The sequence below is a fragment of the Bos javanicus genome, chromosome 15 (genome assembly GCF_032452875.1).
Source record: "Bos javanicus breed banteng chromosome 15, ARS-OSU_banteng_1.0, whole genome shotgun sequence".
NCBI classification, from domain to species: domain Eukaryota; kingdom Metazoa; phylum Chordata; class Mammalia; order Artiodactyla; family Bovidae; genus Bos; species Bos javanicus.
Window position 1 is genome coordinate 76,673,314 of NC_083882.1, and position 13,529 is coordinate 76,686,842.

Sequence of the window (13,529 nt, forward strand, 5' to 3'; positions counted from 1 at the left end):
GGACCTGATGGGAGGGAAGAGGCAAACGGCCAGAAGTCAAAAGCAGAGGTCCCTCGGAAAACGAAGCCACCACTACAGTCTCTAAGGAGCTGATCCGGGCTGCAAGAGGTGCTATGTGACGCCAGCTGCCGTGGAGCCTGATTTACAAACTTGTCAAGATTTATTGACAAGTGGCGATACCATGTGGGTCCCCGCCAGATCCTTCCTCTCTAATTCATCTGAACCGCCTGCTACCCCGGGCTGGTGAGTGACAACAAACTGTTCACACCGAGCCCACACCAAACCACATCCTGGGTGACCAGGCCCCTCCCTTCCTGTCTTGGAGAAAAGGCGACCTGAAGGCACTCCCTGAGTGGCGACTGCCAGCAGAACACTGACCCAGAGCCCCTCAGACACTTCCGTCCAGCAGCCTGCGTCCTCAGAGCCCCTCAGACACTTCCCGTCCGGCAGCCTGCGTCCTCAGAGCCCCTCAGACACTTCCCGTCCGGCAGCCGGTGTCCTCAGCCCCGAGCTGCAAACTCTGGCCGTTCATGGAGGCTGTCAACTGCCAAACAGACCAGGGGCCACAGGGACGATCGCCGTGCTGCTCCCAATCCCCTCTGCTCCTCACCAAGAAGCCCAGCGCGAGCCGTCATTTGTTCTACCTTCTGGGGTCAGACCAGCTTGACTATGACAAGCTCGTGTGTTTGGCCGAAAGGCCAGGCACCGGACCAGGGAACAGAGTTGGAGATAACCCTCTCTGGCCATGGAAATGCCATTCAGTGCTCAATGTCACTTATTTCCGTCTCTAAGCTGAGGAACGGCGCCAACCTTCTCCTCTCTCCTTGGTCCTCAGGGACGATGAGTGAGTCACCACTGTCTGCTCTAGGTCCTTCCTGGAAGCTAGACAAAGAGGGATGGAGAAGAGTGGGAAGGCCAGTCAGGGCCAGGCGTGTCAAACAGACTTCTGTTCAGCACCTGGCTGCCTCTGTGAGCAGTGCTTCTGGGCCTGGCTCAACGACCCCTCACGCTGCTCTCACACAGGGCTCTGGCTCCGAACATCCCAACTTCTAGGGTATAATTCCCTTTGAGGACATTCTTCTTTCATCTATCAGTGGAGGCCTGGAAAGCTCCACACAGCTTTCTCCTAGAAGGTCTTTTTTTGGAGGGAGGAAGAGGGGGCGCAGTCGTGCCATGCCGGGATCTCAGTTCCCTGAGCAGGGACTGAACACGGGCCCTCGGCAGTGGAAGAGCTGAGTCCTAACCACTGGAACACCAGGGGATTCCCCCCGGCCTCCTTTTCTCCTGACGTGAGTCTCTGAATTCTGCCTTCTGAGCAGACTCTGACACGTAGTGGTCTTCCCAGACGCACATCCCCACCCCCCATCTGTAGGGCTGACCTCTGAAGCCGGAAGTGAGCAAGCAGCACCTCACACCAATCTGGCACTTCACACCCACTGCGGTCATTGGTGGGGGTGTCGGCTGGGCTGGTGATCAGCTAGAGGCACAGGAGTGGCTTGGGAGAAGTGGGGGGTGAAGCAAAGGAGAAAGGAGCCCCTCACTGCTAGGAAGGGGGGAGGGGGGCGGGCAGCCGGGCTATCGGCCACTGAAAGGGCTCTAGGCTGAAGGACAGTGGCTCGTCTCCTCACCTGTCCTGGAGAGACGGAGCGTTTCCTGAGGCTTTTTTCGCCTACTGTCAAATGGGTTTTTAAAACCCATCAAGAGAAGCCCAAGAAGCTTGTTACCTCTGTCTTTGTGCTTGGAGAGCGTGTCAAGGCTAAGACAATGGAGGAGAAACCAGGAACAGGACTGAAAGCACAGAGCGTGGTGCAGCTGCCTGAGCCTGAGACAAAGGCAGACGACCACCTGGTGTGGAGCGAGGGCGGTCATCTTGGCCCAGCTGGCCGGCTGGCTGGTGTGCCCCTGGGAACAGGGGTGCCAGGGAGCTGTGTCACGCGGGGCCAGGCAGCAGCTGACAACGCTGGGCCTCTACTTTCCTATTTGTTCTCCTCATCCTGGGCTGGAGACCACTCAGAGTGCGTTCAAAAGATGTGCGTTCCCTGGTGGTCCAGTGGCTAAGACTCCTGCTCCCAATGCAGGGGGCTGCGGTTCGATCCCTGGTCAGGGACTAGATCCCACATACCACAACTAGAGATCTCGTGTGCCACAACGAAGGGCTGGTGGACCCAAATAAATAAAATATTAAAAAAAAAAGAAAGACGTCCATGGCCTCACTCAGCCTCGCTCATTTCCCGCTGCCTCAGTCACCTGACCACTTAAACGCCTCCAGGTGACCTGGGGCTGCTTTCTTCACCCGAGGTCTTCGGAGAGTTACAGAGTTGCAAGTGGTGTATTTTTTCTGTGGAAGAGAGTATGTTGCTTTTGTTGGAATTCTATAGCAGTTTTTGATTGAAAAAAACGTTAAGAATCAGCTACAGGAAAGAGTTCTGGATGGCAAACTTAGGAAGCCTCATTCTGTCACTGATCCGCCGGGAGACCCGTGGTGGGTCTTCACTTCCTTACCTGAATATTGTTCATGGTACTTCCTGCCTGGAGTACAGAAATGAAGGTGACGGAGACCTGGAGAGCCTTTGGACAACCTGGGACAAAGTCTTGCCCATCTTGATTTACCCTGAAATATCAGCCCTAAGGTATGGGGCGTTAACCCACATGACCCAAGACATCAGGAGCAAAGAACACCACCAAAAAGGCAGGCTTAACTCGCTCGGAGTCCAGCACAACTAGGTCTGGGATGGGGCGCTGCTCATTGTGTCAAACATAACTGCTCTCCTGCCACGGAGGAGACTTGATTTGCTGGTAGGGAAGAGAGCTTCCCAGGCTCCCCTGGTGGCTCAGTGGTGAAAAATCCGCCTACAATACAGGAGACACGGGTTCAACCCCTGAGTTGGGAAGATCTCCTGGAGGAGAAAATGGCGACCCACTCCAGTATTCTTGACGAGAGAATCCCGTGGACAGAGGAGCCTGGCGAGCTACAGTCCATGGGGTCGCAGAGAGTCGGACTGAGAGACTAAAGAGCAACAAACCACAAGAGAGCTCCCCAGGCAGCCCAAGATGGCTCCCGCCTGCGGAGACGCTGGATGCTGAAGATGACATATGGGGAGGAAAGAGGGGCCAAAGCCAGCTTTGCGTCTGGCTGAGGAGTCTGTGACTCACACCTAGCGTGTAGGCTGGGGTTTCAGATGTAAAAGCCTCGGTGGGGCCAGGACAAACCGGGAGTAGAGAGCCTGCCTCTGCTAAGAGCAGACCACTGTTGCAAGAGAGGCTGGGAGCCTTGGTGGGGCAAGGTGAGCAGCCGGAGCCAGAGACAAGACTGCAGCGCTGAGAAGGACGCCCTGCGGGAGGAGGGGCGCAAGGCCTGCAACCACGGGGCTGCTGAGGGGGGCCGCAACCCGGGGCTCTTGTCCAGTCTCGGGAGAGGCGCCTGGGAGAGTCCTCTCGTGAAGGACTAACAAAGGAGGAGGCATCAGACCACCAGCGCCATGAGCTCTGGGGAACGGCGGCAAGAAGGGTAAAATCGTCCAGGGCAGACAGATCCAGGACTACGGACAGGCTGGGGGAGGGCAGAAATGGACAGATCCAGTGCCTGAATTAACAGCGGCACAGTCGTGAAGACGAAGGCTGTGTTCTGCAAGGGCACCAGGAGCTGGTGAAAGGGCAGGCTCCACAGTCCTGGAGTCCAGGAGAGCGTGGCTGGCAGAACCAAGCAGCCCCCGGCGCCTGGAGCAGCCTGACTAGGTCGGGCTGAGCCGGCTGCCTCCCTGTGGAAGGGGCTCTGAAAATTCTAGGTGGGATCAAAGAGCTGTCGTCAGAAGCAGACGTTCTTTCTCCTGGGCCACTGACCTAGCTCGGCTGACCAGGGCTCAGCCACCTGTCCCTTGCTGGTCCACCAGAAGTGACTCAAACACACATTTTGGGAAGAATCACCAAGGGCCCAATCGAAAGGCAACGCGGACACACCCAACGACCAGAGACCCTAGCAGACCAGCCAGGCCACGCCTGCTCTGCACCCTGCAGCTCCCCTCGGACGAGGCTCCGAGCCCAATGCGAGGGCCTGGAGGCAGATGTGACACTTAATCGGCTGGACCCCTGCACTGGTCCACGAAGCCCTCAGCCTGGTCTGCACTGAAGCACAGAGTTCGAGTCTCCCCACCTGGCTGGCTCTGGAAGCGGATGACACACCTGGAGGACCCCCCAGGGCTCTGAATGACAGGAGGCCTGAACCGACCTCTCTGCCCCAAAACACCAGAGGAGAGGGAAGGAGGCGTCATAAGGATGTAGGGCAGCAATGCTCTGGTTCCCCACCGCCCCCCCACCCTCTCCTTCAATCAAGACCAGTGAATTATCATTTTCATTTTAAACTGAGCTTTTCAATCTGCCTTCAGTGTTATGAGATGGAGGCCCAAGCAGAAAGGAAAACAGGCAGAACACAGATAGAGCCAGGCTGTCAGAGATCAGTGGCTTGGCAAATTAGGGCTTTAACGCTATACTCTTGGTTTTATTTCTTAAGTTAGGGTCTGTGGCATTTACACAAACCCAAGACCACCTGCTGAATTTTTCAAAAAGGGTTTAGAAAAGAACTGTTGATATCTATGCTTCTGCCTGCAGGGAAACTTGACTATCACTAGGAAACCAGAGAACAAGGGAAAACAAAGAAAAAAACAATACTGCCTTAGATTTAAGAGCACTTGGTAACTACACCAATCTTTTGAAGATTTCTGGAATGGAGAGCTACCATTCCCGAGGTAGAAAGGACACTTTAAGGAGTGATGCCAAGAACGAGGCAGGCTCTAGCAAGGTTCGGATTTCCCCTCTGGAAGACCGCACCTCACCAGCCAGACCTACAGGTGAACGCTGCTGACCCCAGTCCTCCGCCGGGACGCCCCCCTGCACACCTCCCCCAGACGCCCCCTGCACGCCCTCCCCCCGGCCCCCTCCAGCCACTCACTCCGGTCGGCAGATCACCAGGTCTCCTTTGTTGGTGCCGTAGGCCAGGCCAAGCCCTGGCTCGGGCAGCCACCGGGCAGAATTGATGCTGACATGTCTCCGCTGGTCAGCAGGCATGGGGTAAAGGACGTTGAAAACTCTCTGGGTGGGGGAGAAAGAGGGAAGAAAAGAGAATGGGAGGAGAAACAGTCTGTTACCAAGAATAACAAAATCCAGGGGGAAACCAAGTCCCTCGTATGGCCTGAAGCAAGTTAACCACAGGGAAGAAAGGAAATGGTTAGACTGGGAATGTATCTGAGAGCCTGGGGACGCACAGGGGAGGGCGGGACCCTCTTACCTGAGGTGAGGGCTAAGGACTGGTCAGGAAATCACAGGGCACATGTGGACTTCTCTGCGTGAAGCTTCGCTGTGCTCACCTCACAGCCTCTAACGTGTCTCACTTCATCGCTTTCACTTAAGCCCCTGGAGAGCCCCATGCAGAGCCCAGCACAGCAGGAAGCATTGCCCCGAACTTTCCTCTGACCAGACAAACCAGGGAGAGCCAAGCTCCCCTGGTAGCCCCGTTACCACGGAAACCACAGCACTCTCACAGCAGTGGGGAACTGAAGGTGATGGGGGGGCGGGAGAGGGTGATAACATCAGAGAACATTCTTAATTCACCTCATTAAGAGCAACGTTAAAACTGCTATTCTTAAGGAAAACGAGAAGGTGCAGTAAGATGTAGGAAGCAAGGCAGAGGGAACTCTTGAAAACACAGGTACATGAGTTCTTTCTAGCGTATATAAAATCACCATTAAACAGACCAGTTCCCAAAGGGAATCTCCTTTCATCGGTCTACATCTTTCCAAAGCTACTATTTTCTCAGGGGGCAGCTTAGCTCTGTCTCAGGTTGGGCTGAAGGTGAGATCTGGCTACTGATCGATACGATGTTCCAGAATCGACTTCAGTCAGAGGCAATGGAAGGGTGAAGGGCAACATTTTAGAGTCAGAAAGAGCTGCGTCTGAGTCCTGACATCACTGCATTAACAATGTCTCTGGATCTCCGTTTCAACATAGACAGCTGCTGCTGCTGCTAAGTCACTTCAGTCGTGTCCGACTCGTGCGACCCCAGAGATGGCAGCCCACCAGGCTCCCCGTCCCTGGGATTCTCCAGGCAAGAACACTGGAGTGGGGTGCCATCGCCTTCTCCAATGCAGGAAAGTGAACACAGACAGCACCAGCACTCAAATAATGGGGCAGATAAAGAGAAACTATGTACATAAAATACCTAGGCCAGGCTCAGAAATGGTAACTCTGGTTATTACAATATTTCCAGGAACCAGCATCTGGGGCTTCAAAAAAAGTCATCAGGGCCTATGAGAAGGACACAAAACTAAGAATTTATACACTAGAGTTTTAGTTAATATAAAGTTTTCTCTTTTAGCCTCTTTTAGGTTTTTTATAAGCTAAGGATGAACTTCATCTGCCTTTACCTGTCGCTGAAGGCTGACGGAAGGGGGAAAAATGAGAGAACAAAGGAGAGTGTAGTTTAGAATGAATCTAGGGCAGCATAATAATAATTGCTTTTCTCATCATCCTGATGAGAGACCCCACTCCTCCCAAAAGTTAAACACTGAGCTAAGGGTCGACACCATTTACAGAAATCAAGTGATAAGAAGCCCTGCATTTGGGAACATATGTTCACGTGCCTTGGGTGTCTATCTGAAAGGTCTTCAACAGGACAGTCTCTAGACAGGAGAACTCAGTGGCGTGTGCGCTCGAGGTAGACACACACACACACACACAGAATCCCGTTGTAAACATTCTCCAGCTTTTGTGGTGCTGAGGAATGTGCCTGGGCAGCTAGTAGCACGCTGCTGGACGGCGCTGCTGCGGTCCTAAGGTCAAGTGGGTCTGTAACAGACGAGGAACCGGCTCTGCTTTGAGGCCTAAGACCGGCTGCCCTGTGGCCGCTGCTGCATTAAGAATCTCCTATGCCCTCCCTACCTCACTTAACTCCAGATGTAAGAATTAACCAGGGCTCCTGAAATCTTTGGTCTGAGGCGACTACTCAAAAAGGGCCCAGTGGGGTCTATGAATTTCTAAACGAGTCACCGCCTTTGGGTAATCTCTTCCTTGCACGTACATATCTGGTAGGAGCTGGGAAGGATCCACGGCCACTCCTCTCCACCAGCCTCACTAGGTGACTGTCCACGTGATGGCAGGGCCAGTGTTCTGCCCTTTGCACCTACGCAACTCTTCTCCTTCAAGTCAGGGGATGGGTGTGGTGCCTTCATCCTTTCTCACAGAGGTTTTCCCTTTTCCAAAAGATAATCAATAGTTTCTGTCCACCCTATCGGCTCTCTGGTAAATATGACTCGGTATATAAACTCAAAGGACAAAGTGGTTGTCATCAGGCAACTGTGGCTGGGATCTCTTAACGTGTTCATGTTTCCTTCTCCAAAGGTCCGATAATTTAAGGTGGGGATACACCCAGAGTTCAGAAGGGATGTGTGTTCATTTCAGTGGGTGGATGAGGGAAGCTTCATTTTTCACCTGTGGCAGCTCTAATGGGCCTCACAAGAGTCTCCCCTAAAATCATAACGATTCATTATTGCAGGCAATGAGGCAGAAGGCCCAGGGAAACTGGTCTTGCAAGAAGGGGGACGATATGGTTCGGAAATTAAATGCTTTAAGGTCGTGCTGAGTGTTTTGACCGAGGGCTCATAAGAATAAGGGGACTCTTTTCTAGAAATGTTCCTAAGAAAGAAGCAAACAAACACCTCACAGGTCACAAATTTAGCTTTTATGGCCTGCTACTGCAGAGGGATTAACAAGCAATTACTATCAATTTGCTTTCAAGTACAGGAACTTGCTTAGGGGACAAAACTCTCAAGAAGCCAGTATGACGGGTGACCCAGCTTAGGCGTGGCAAGGTCAGAGCGACTGGAGAGAAGTAATTACAGGCTGAGACCCCGAGACCCTGCCACACGGCTGTTCACAACCTCCATGGCTATAGGAATCACGGGGCATCAATTTGTCCTCTGGCTATGGCACACCACCCCCCTCCCCAAGTCCTTAAACAGTGTTGAAAGGGCAGCTCCCAAGAGCCCATCTCCTCCAGCGTTTGCGTATTAGGCTAAATCCTGCTTTGTGGCAGGAAGCCAGAAAATGCCACGTGAAGATCAGCAGCCTCCAGAATTCCTGATAAGCACTTGCTTACTTATCACACTCTAATGTGGGGATGGGAAGAAGGGAGATGAGGGCAAAAAGACAAGGGGGGATAAGGGCAGAGAGGAGGCAGGATCCCTGCTGTAAAGGTTCTGAGCGGCCATCGGATCCAGTGCTTCTGTTTAACACATGCCTGGAACTAAAGGACCCTCAAGCAATGAGCATCTACTCCGTGTGGAAAACCACCGAAAGGTGGGGTTTCCATTCCTTTCTCTGGATGCAGTTTAACAGCTCAAAGCATCTCAAGGGCCGGGGATGACTCCTCACAATCGGCCCCATAGATAACTGAATACCTGGGCAGCAAGTTCCCCGATGCTGACAGATGGTTGGGTAGCTCTGGCTACTCCCAGATCATTTATGGTTCCAGCCATCAGTCTTTCCAACCCTGTGACTGGGTGATCTGTGGGTTCTCCTCTCACACTTCCAACAGGGCTTGGCACTAGCTCTGCAAACCCGAAGTCCATCAGCACCAACAAGAGAGAAGATTCGAGACAGCGCAAAGGAAGCTCTGGCCTTTATTTTAAGGCACCCCAAATATATCTCCAGTAGAGCCTTCCTTAACACTAGTCAGGTGTCTAGAAACTCCCTGCTGGATGTTAAGGACAAAGCCGGGGGCCTGCCAAAAATTCCTCCCCGTCTCTGACGAAAGACAAGCTACAACACCATTATATACTGGAGGAGGACGATCAGGTCCTGGGTCCCTCTGGGGAGCTGGACATGAAACCCAGCTGCTGAGTCACGTTTGCAGAGCCCTGGTTTTAACCTGTCTCTCCTGCAGGTGTTCCCTGCTAGACGACAAACGCTGAGAGGAGCCTCCCCCGCCCCCCCCACCTCCCCAAGGAGGCTGTTCTTATTTCTAACGTCTATGAGCGGAATGGGAATCAATAAGCCAGAAGGAACACACATTTCAGTCATTGCAGTCTCAGTGTGTCAAGAGGGGATGAGTCAGGTCGCCAGGATCGTTACAGTTCTGAGGCAGTGGGAGAAGACAAGGATTCTTCTACTTCTGGGGCCCAAGATGGTCTCTTGTACCACTCGCCTCTCCATCCCTCAAACCCTCTTAACTAACAGGAAGTAGGAACAAAAGCAATCGGTTCCAGGATCAAAACTAAAAGGGTCCTGTTTCTTCTTCAAAGACAGACAGGAAAAGAATGAGAGGCAGCCAGAGGAACGCAGTGGGGAACCTTCCTCTTCATCCTTTTAAAATTTAGAGGAAAAATGAATTGCTGCCCTCAACAAGATGCTTTCTTTTCCACTGCGTGTCAATAAAGCTCAGACCATTAGTCCAAACAGCAAACTGCGCTGCTCACATCAGCCAAGAACAGAACTCTGTGCTTATCTTGCTTATATTTGGGAACCTCACCATCCTGAAAGCCAGGACCCTGACACAGCGGCAAGAGGTCAAGAACTGCCAGCAGGTCGCCCTTGTTTTTAACTAAGACAATGAAGGCCTCTTGAATGAAGGGGACAACCAGAAATGCGCGGAAAGGCCGTGGGAGGAGTCACCAAGCCAAAGGGGCTTCGGGGCAGAAAGAACTGTGAGGAGGAGAGATGCCTTCTGGGTGGCGACGGGAATCAAGGGCAGCTTTAAGCTCTTAGAGAGGGTTCCTAGAAGAGAATTAACTCTCTGGGAAGTGGGAGAAAAATCAATGGAAAGCAGATGCTAAGAGACAGCTGACCTTTTCAGTGGAAATGGATGGCTACACATCTTGTCACAGGCTGAGAAATGCACGTATCCCAGAGGAGGCTGGGGGAGGAATACTGCGGTCACCTGTTCCTTCTGTTGGGCTGCTGATTTGCTTTAGACGTATGTATTATTTATTCAAGTTTCTTCATCCCTAGGAAAATCTGACTGCTTTTCAGAAACTTTCATTTCTTTGACTGTCTCCAAGCCTTCTTTATATACTACTTTGGAGTTTAGAACTCATAGAATATTGGTTTTGAAGTAGTTATTTAAGAATAAAAATCAGAATACCAAGTCATTTACTCTTTACTCAGCTGAAGCAGGAACAAATCTCCTAGATCACCCGTGTTTAAACCAAAGCTCTCCTAGCAGAAAAGAAGAGCAAACAGCTCCTTTTCTTAACTCTTGGGAACCTGTTGCCCTCCTCTGCTCCTGATAAACCTGGTGCCTTGAAGTCATTTCCAGCCAATCTCCTGTGATTTGTGGAGACCTACAGACTTTGTCTTATTCACCTGTTCCTCTCAAAGGGATCCCAAGGACAGTCAGAGAACAAGAATTTTCTTTTTCAGTCGGCCTGAGGCTTTCCAAAGACCATCTCTCAGCATTAGGACGGAAGCACAGAGATGACTTCAGCTGAGGGATCCCGTTCTGTGCTGAATTGAATACCAAGGCATGCAGGACTCCTGGAACTTCCAGAAGTTAAAAGAATTACTGCCTCCTGTGCCCACACCTCTGTGTACAGCACAAGTTCTTAAACTTTTCTTCAGTTTTCTAAATCTCAAAGGAAATGGCCAAATGCTTAGCTGTTCTAGACGTTCGGCTCAGATAAGAGAGTCTTTCAAATATATTCATATACTTTGCTAAGTTTGCGACCCTATGGACCACAGCCTGCCAGGCTCCTCTGTCCATGGGATTCTCTAGACGAGAATACTGGAGTGGATTGCCACTGCCCTCCTCCAGGGGATCTTTCCAACCCAGGGATGCAACCTGTGTCTCCTGCATCTCCTGTTCTGCAGGTGGGTTCTTTATCACTGAGCCACCAGGGAAGCCCTCATCTATTTCACTTGATCCATACTTTTTTGAAAGAAGAAAGTTCAAGATGGGGGTAACATTAATAAAATACTTTCGGCTTCTAGAGATGGAAAAGTTGGTTCTCCAACCAATTCTTAAAAAAAAAAGATAACAAAATGGTTCGCCTTTCACTTCTGAAACATCCACTGGGAACCTCTCAGCATGTCTCAGGGCTGGGACTAGAGCCCTGAGAGACTCGCTGATGCTGGGCAGAACTCTGGATAGCGGCAAGACACCCCATTTACACGAGGATTCCATCTAACACGTCCAATCGCCATCTCGTGAGGCACAGGCCAGGTGCACCAACGGTGCCGGTGCGTAGGGGTGTGTGTTCACACACGTGCAGGGCACACACGGCACACAAGACTTCAGAGCGACGTCGTTTCCCAGAACGAACGCGGAGGGCCTCCTGGGTGCCAGGCACGGTGAAGGCTGGGGATGCCGCAGTGACAAGGCCAATAAGAAGCCAGACGTTGAGCGTGTGTGCACCAGGACAGCAGGGACCAGATCCATTCTGTTCACTGTACTCCCAGACCCGAGTATCTGGCCCAGGGCAGGGGCTCAGTAAGATTTTGAGTGAAAAGAATAAAATGCAGCACAGGCTATGTTCTACTAAGAAGCCACGGAGGGGAAAAAAGAAAAAAACCTGTCAAAGTCGAAGGAATCTGTCATGGAAAAAATTCGCCTAAACGAATGGCTTTGATTGCAGCTCTAACGTTATTTTCAATTTTGTATCTTGCCCCCTCCCTACTCTGACAAATCACATCAGAGACACCTCTGACTTCTCCCATACCTCCTCCCCCTTTCCTACGACGTGCTGAAGAAAGGAACTTTCCGAGGATGGATGCTTTGCAACCACATCTCTGAAGTCAACTTTAAGATAATTGCAGCGGAAGCGGCTTTTAATCAACTGACAAGCAGCTTTAAGAAAATTAATGAGGACAAAAATCTTAGGAAGGAGTAAATCATTTCTGACAACAAAGCTGTCTCTCTTTTATCCCCATCTCTCCTTGAAGAAATAGTACCCTTCCAGGATACAAAAATAAAATCTCTTTATTTTCCGTGTCTGCCACTCCCAAGGCCAGACAAGATTAAGAAGAGGCTCAGTTCTCTGAAGATTTCTGGAGAATACTCTGGATTGAACTAGAGTTATAGGTCATGTTTGAATATCAGACTTTTAGAATCTAAGTAAGTGCAGATGATTGGATGTGATCACAGGCTAAATTCAAGGCAAGGAGGAAGCCACGGTAAAGAGTATATGTTGAAGACTGGAGCAAGGACAGGCCAAAAGAGCCTACAGATGCTAGTTACATAATGCTTGTCAAGTGCTGACAGCACTGGCCACCCTTCCTGACCCAGGGTCTCAGCTCCAATTTAGTTATGACTGATTTGAGTACTCTGGATGCCAAGTCTTTTCTGTGGTCCATTTTAATGAACCTATGGTAATAATCATTATCATCAGTCATCCCTAGGCTGTTCTGTGAAGATGGCTATGAAATGGTATGAAACAAAGCCAACCAATGTTTCTTTATGACCAAGGTGACACTAAGATAGCCATTAATGGGTATCCCAGCAGCATCTCCCATCCAAGGACAACAGTAAGCTGACTGTTGGGAAAAGGAACTCAACAACTACTCCTTCAGACGGGGAAGGCCCTAGAGAGAAAGATAAAGCTGCTGCTTCTCACTTTGTAAGACTAAGAGTCTCCGTATAACATGCAGGCCAACAGTCATGGGCCTGAGTGAAGTCAACTGTGGGCAGGTAAGAATCTTAATTAGAACTGGGAAGAAGGCCCACAGCCTTGGTCCTTAAAGTGCCATCACTCGGATGCCAGCAGGATCCAGAAATGCTGAGGGGAGGAGGTCCTCATCAATTTTTCAACTTCTTGACGGTGTCTGAGAGATCTGGCTAAAGGAGCCACAGAAATGAACCAGATGAGGTTTCAGAGACAGGAGGAGACAAAGTGACAGGAAGAGAGCAAATAACAGGCTAAACTGACGGGTCTGACTAGAAGCTCCGTGCAGCTGACGGCTGGTCCTCAATCTTGACTCAGCCGTAGACTCGGCTGGAGGGCTTGGTAAAGCAAGGATGGCTGGGCTCCACCCTCAGAGCTTCGGATTCAGCAGGTCTGGGATGGGGCCGAGAAGCTGCGCTTCTGTTAAGTTCCCTAATGATGCGGACTCAGTCCTGGGAATACACGCCGAGACCGACTGCCCAGTTAGATATGAGTAGGTTGCAGGTCTAAAAAGCCTGCCTTCCTTTTCTGCTGCCTAGGAACTATTGAGAATGACCTGGGTGCATATCTCTCTCTCTTTTTTTTTTTTTTCCCTTGGTGACACCCTGAGGCATGTGGATCTTAGTTTCAAAGCCCCCTGCAGTGGAAGCGTGGAGTCTTCACCACTGGACCACCAGGAAAGTCCTGGGGGATGCATATGTGTGGAGCTGGAGCGCTCGAGGGAGAAGGTACAGCAGGGGACAGCCCAGAACAGAAAAGCAGAACTCTCAGGGTCAAGAAGGGGCGCGGGGCGGTGGGAGAGCAGAGAGGAAGGCGGTGAGTAGGGGAGAAGCAGGAGGAAGAGAGAGAGACAGCGGTGAAGGGAGGGAAGGGCAGGTTCTCTTC

At 51.3% G+C, this 13,529-nt stretch overlaps 1 protein-coding gene across 9 annotated transcripts in view; it reads right to left on the bottom strand.

Moving 5' to 3' along the window:
* The window catches only part of AMBRA1 (autophagy and beclin 1 regulator 1), a 172,392-nt gene that overhangs the window by 11,691 nt on the left and 147,172 nt on the right, over window positions 1-13,529 (bottom strand). For all 9 annotated transcript variants that reach the window (XM_061381336.1, XM_061381331.1, XM_061381339.1 and 6 more), the window contains one exon: window positions 4,946-5,085. In XM_061381336.1, the coding sequence (XP_061237320.1) occupies window positions 4,946-5,085 (140 nt within the window). The remainder of the gene's footprint in view (window positions 1-4,945; window positions 5,086-13,529) is intronic.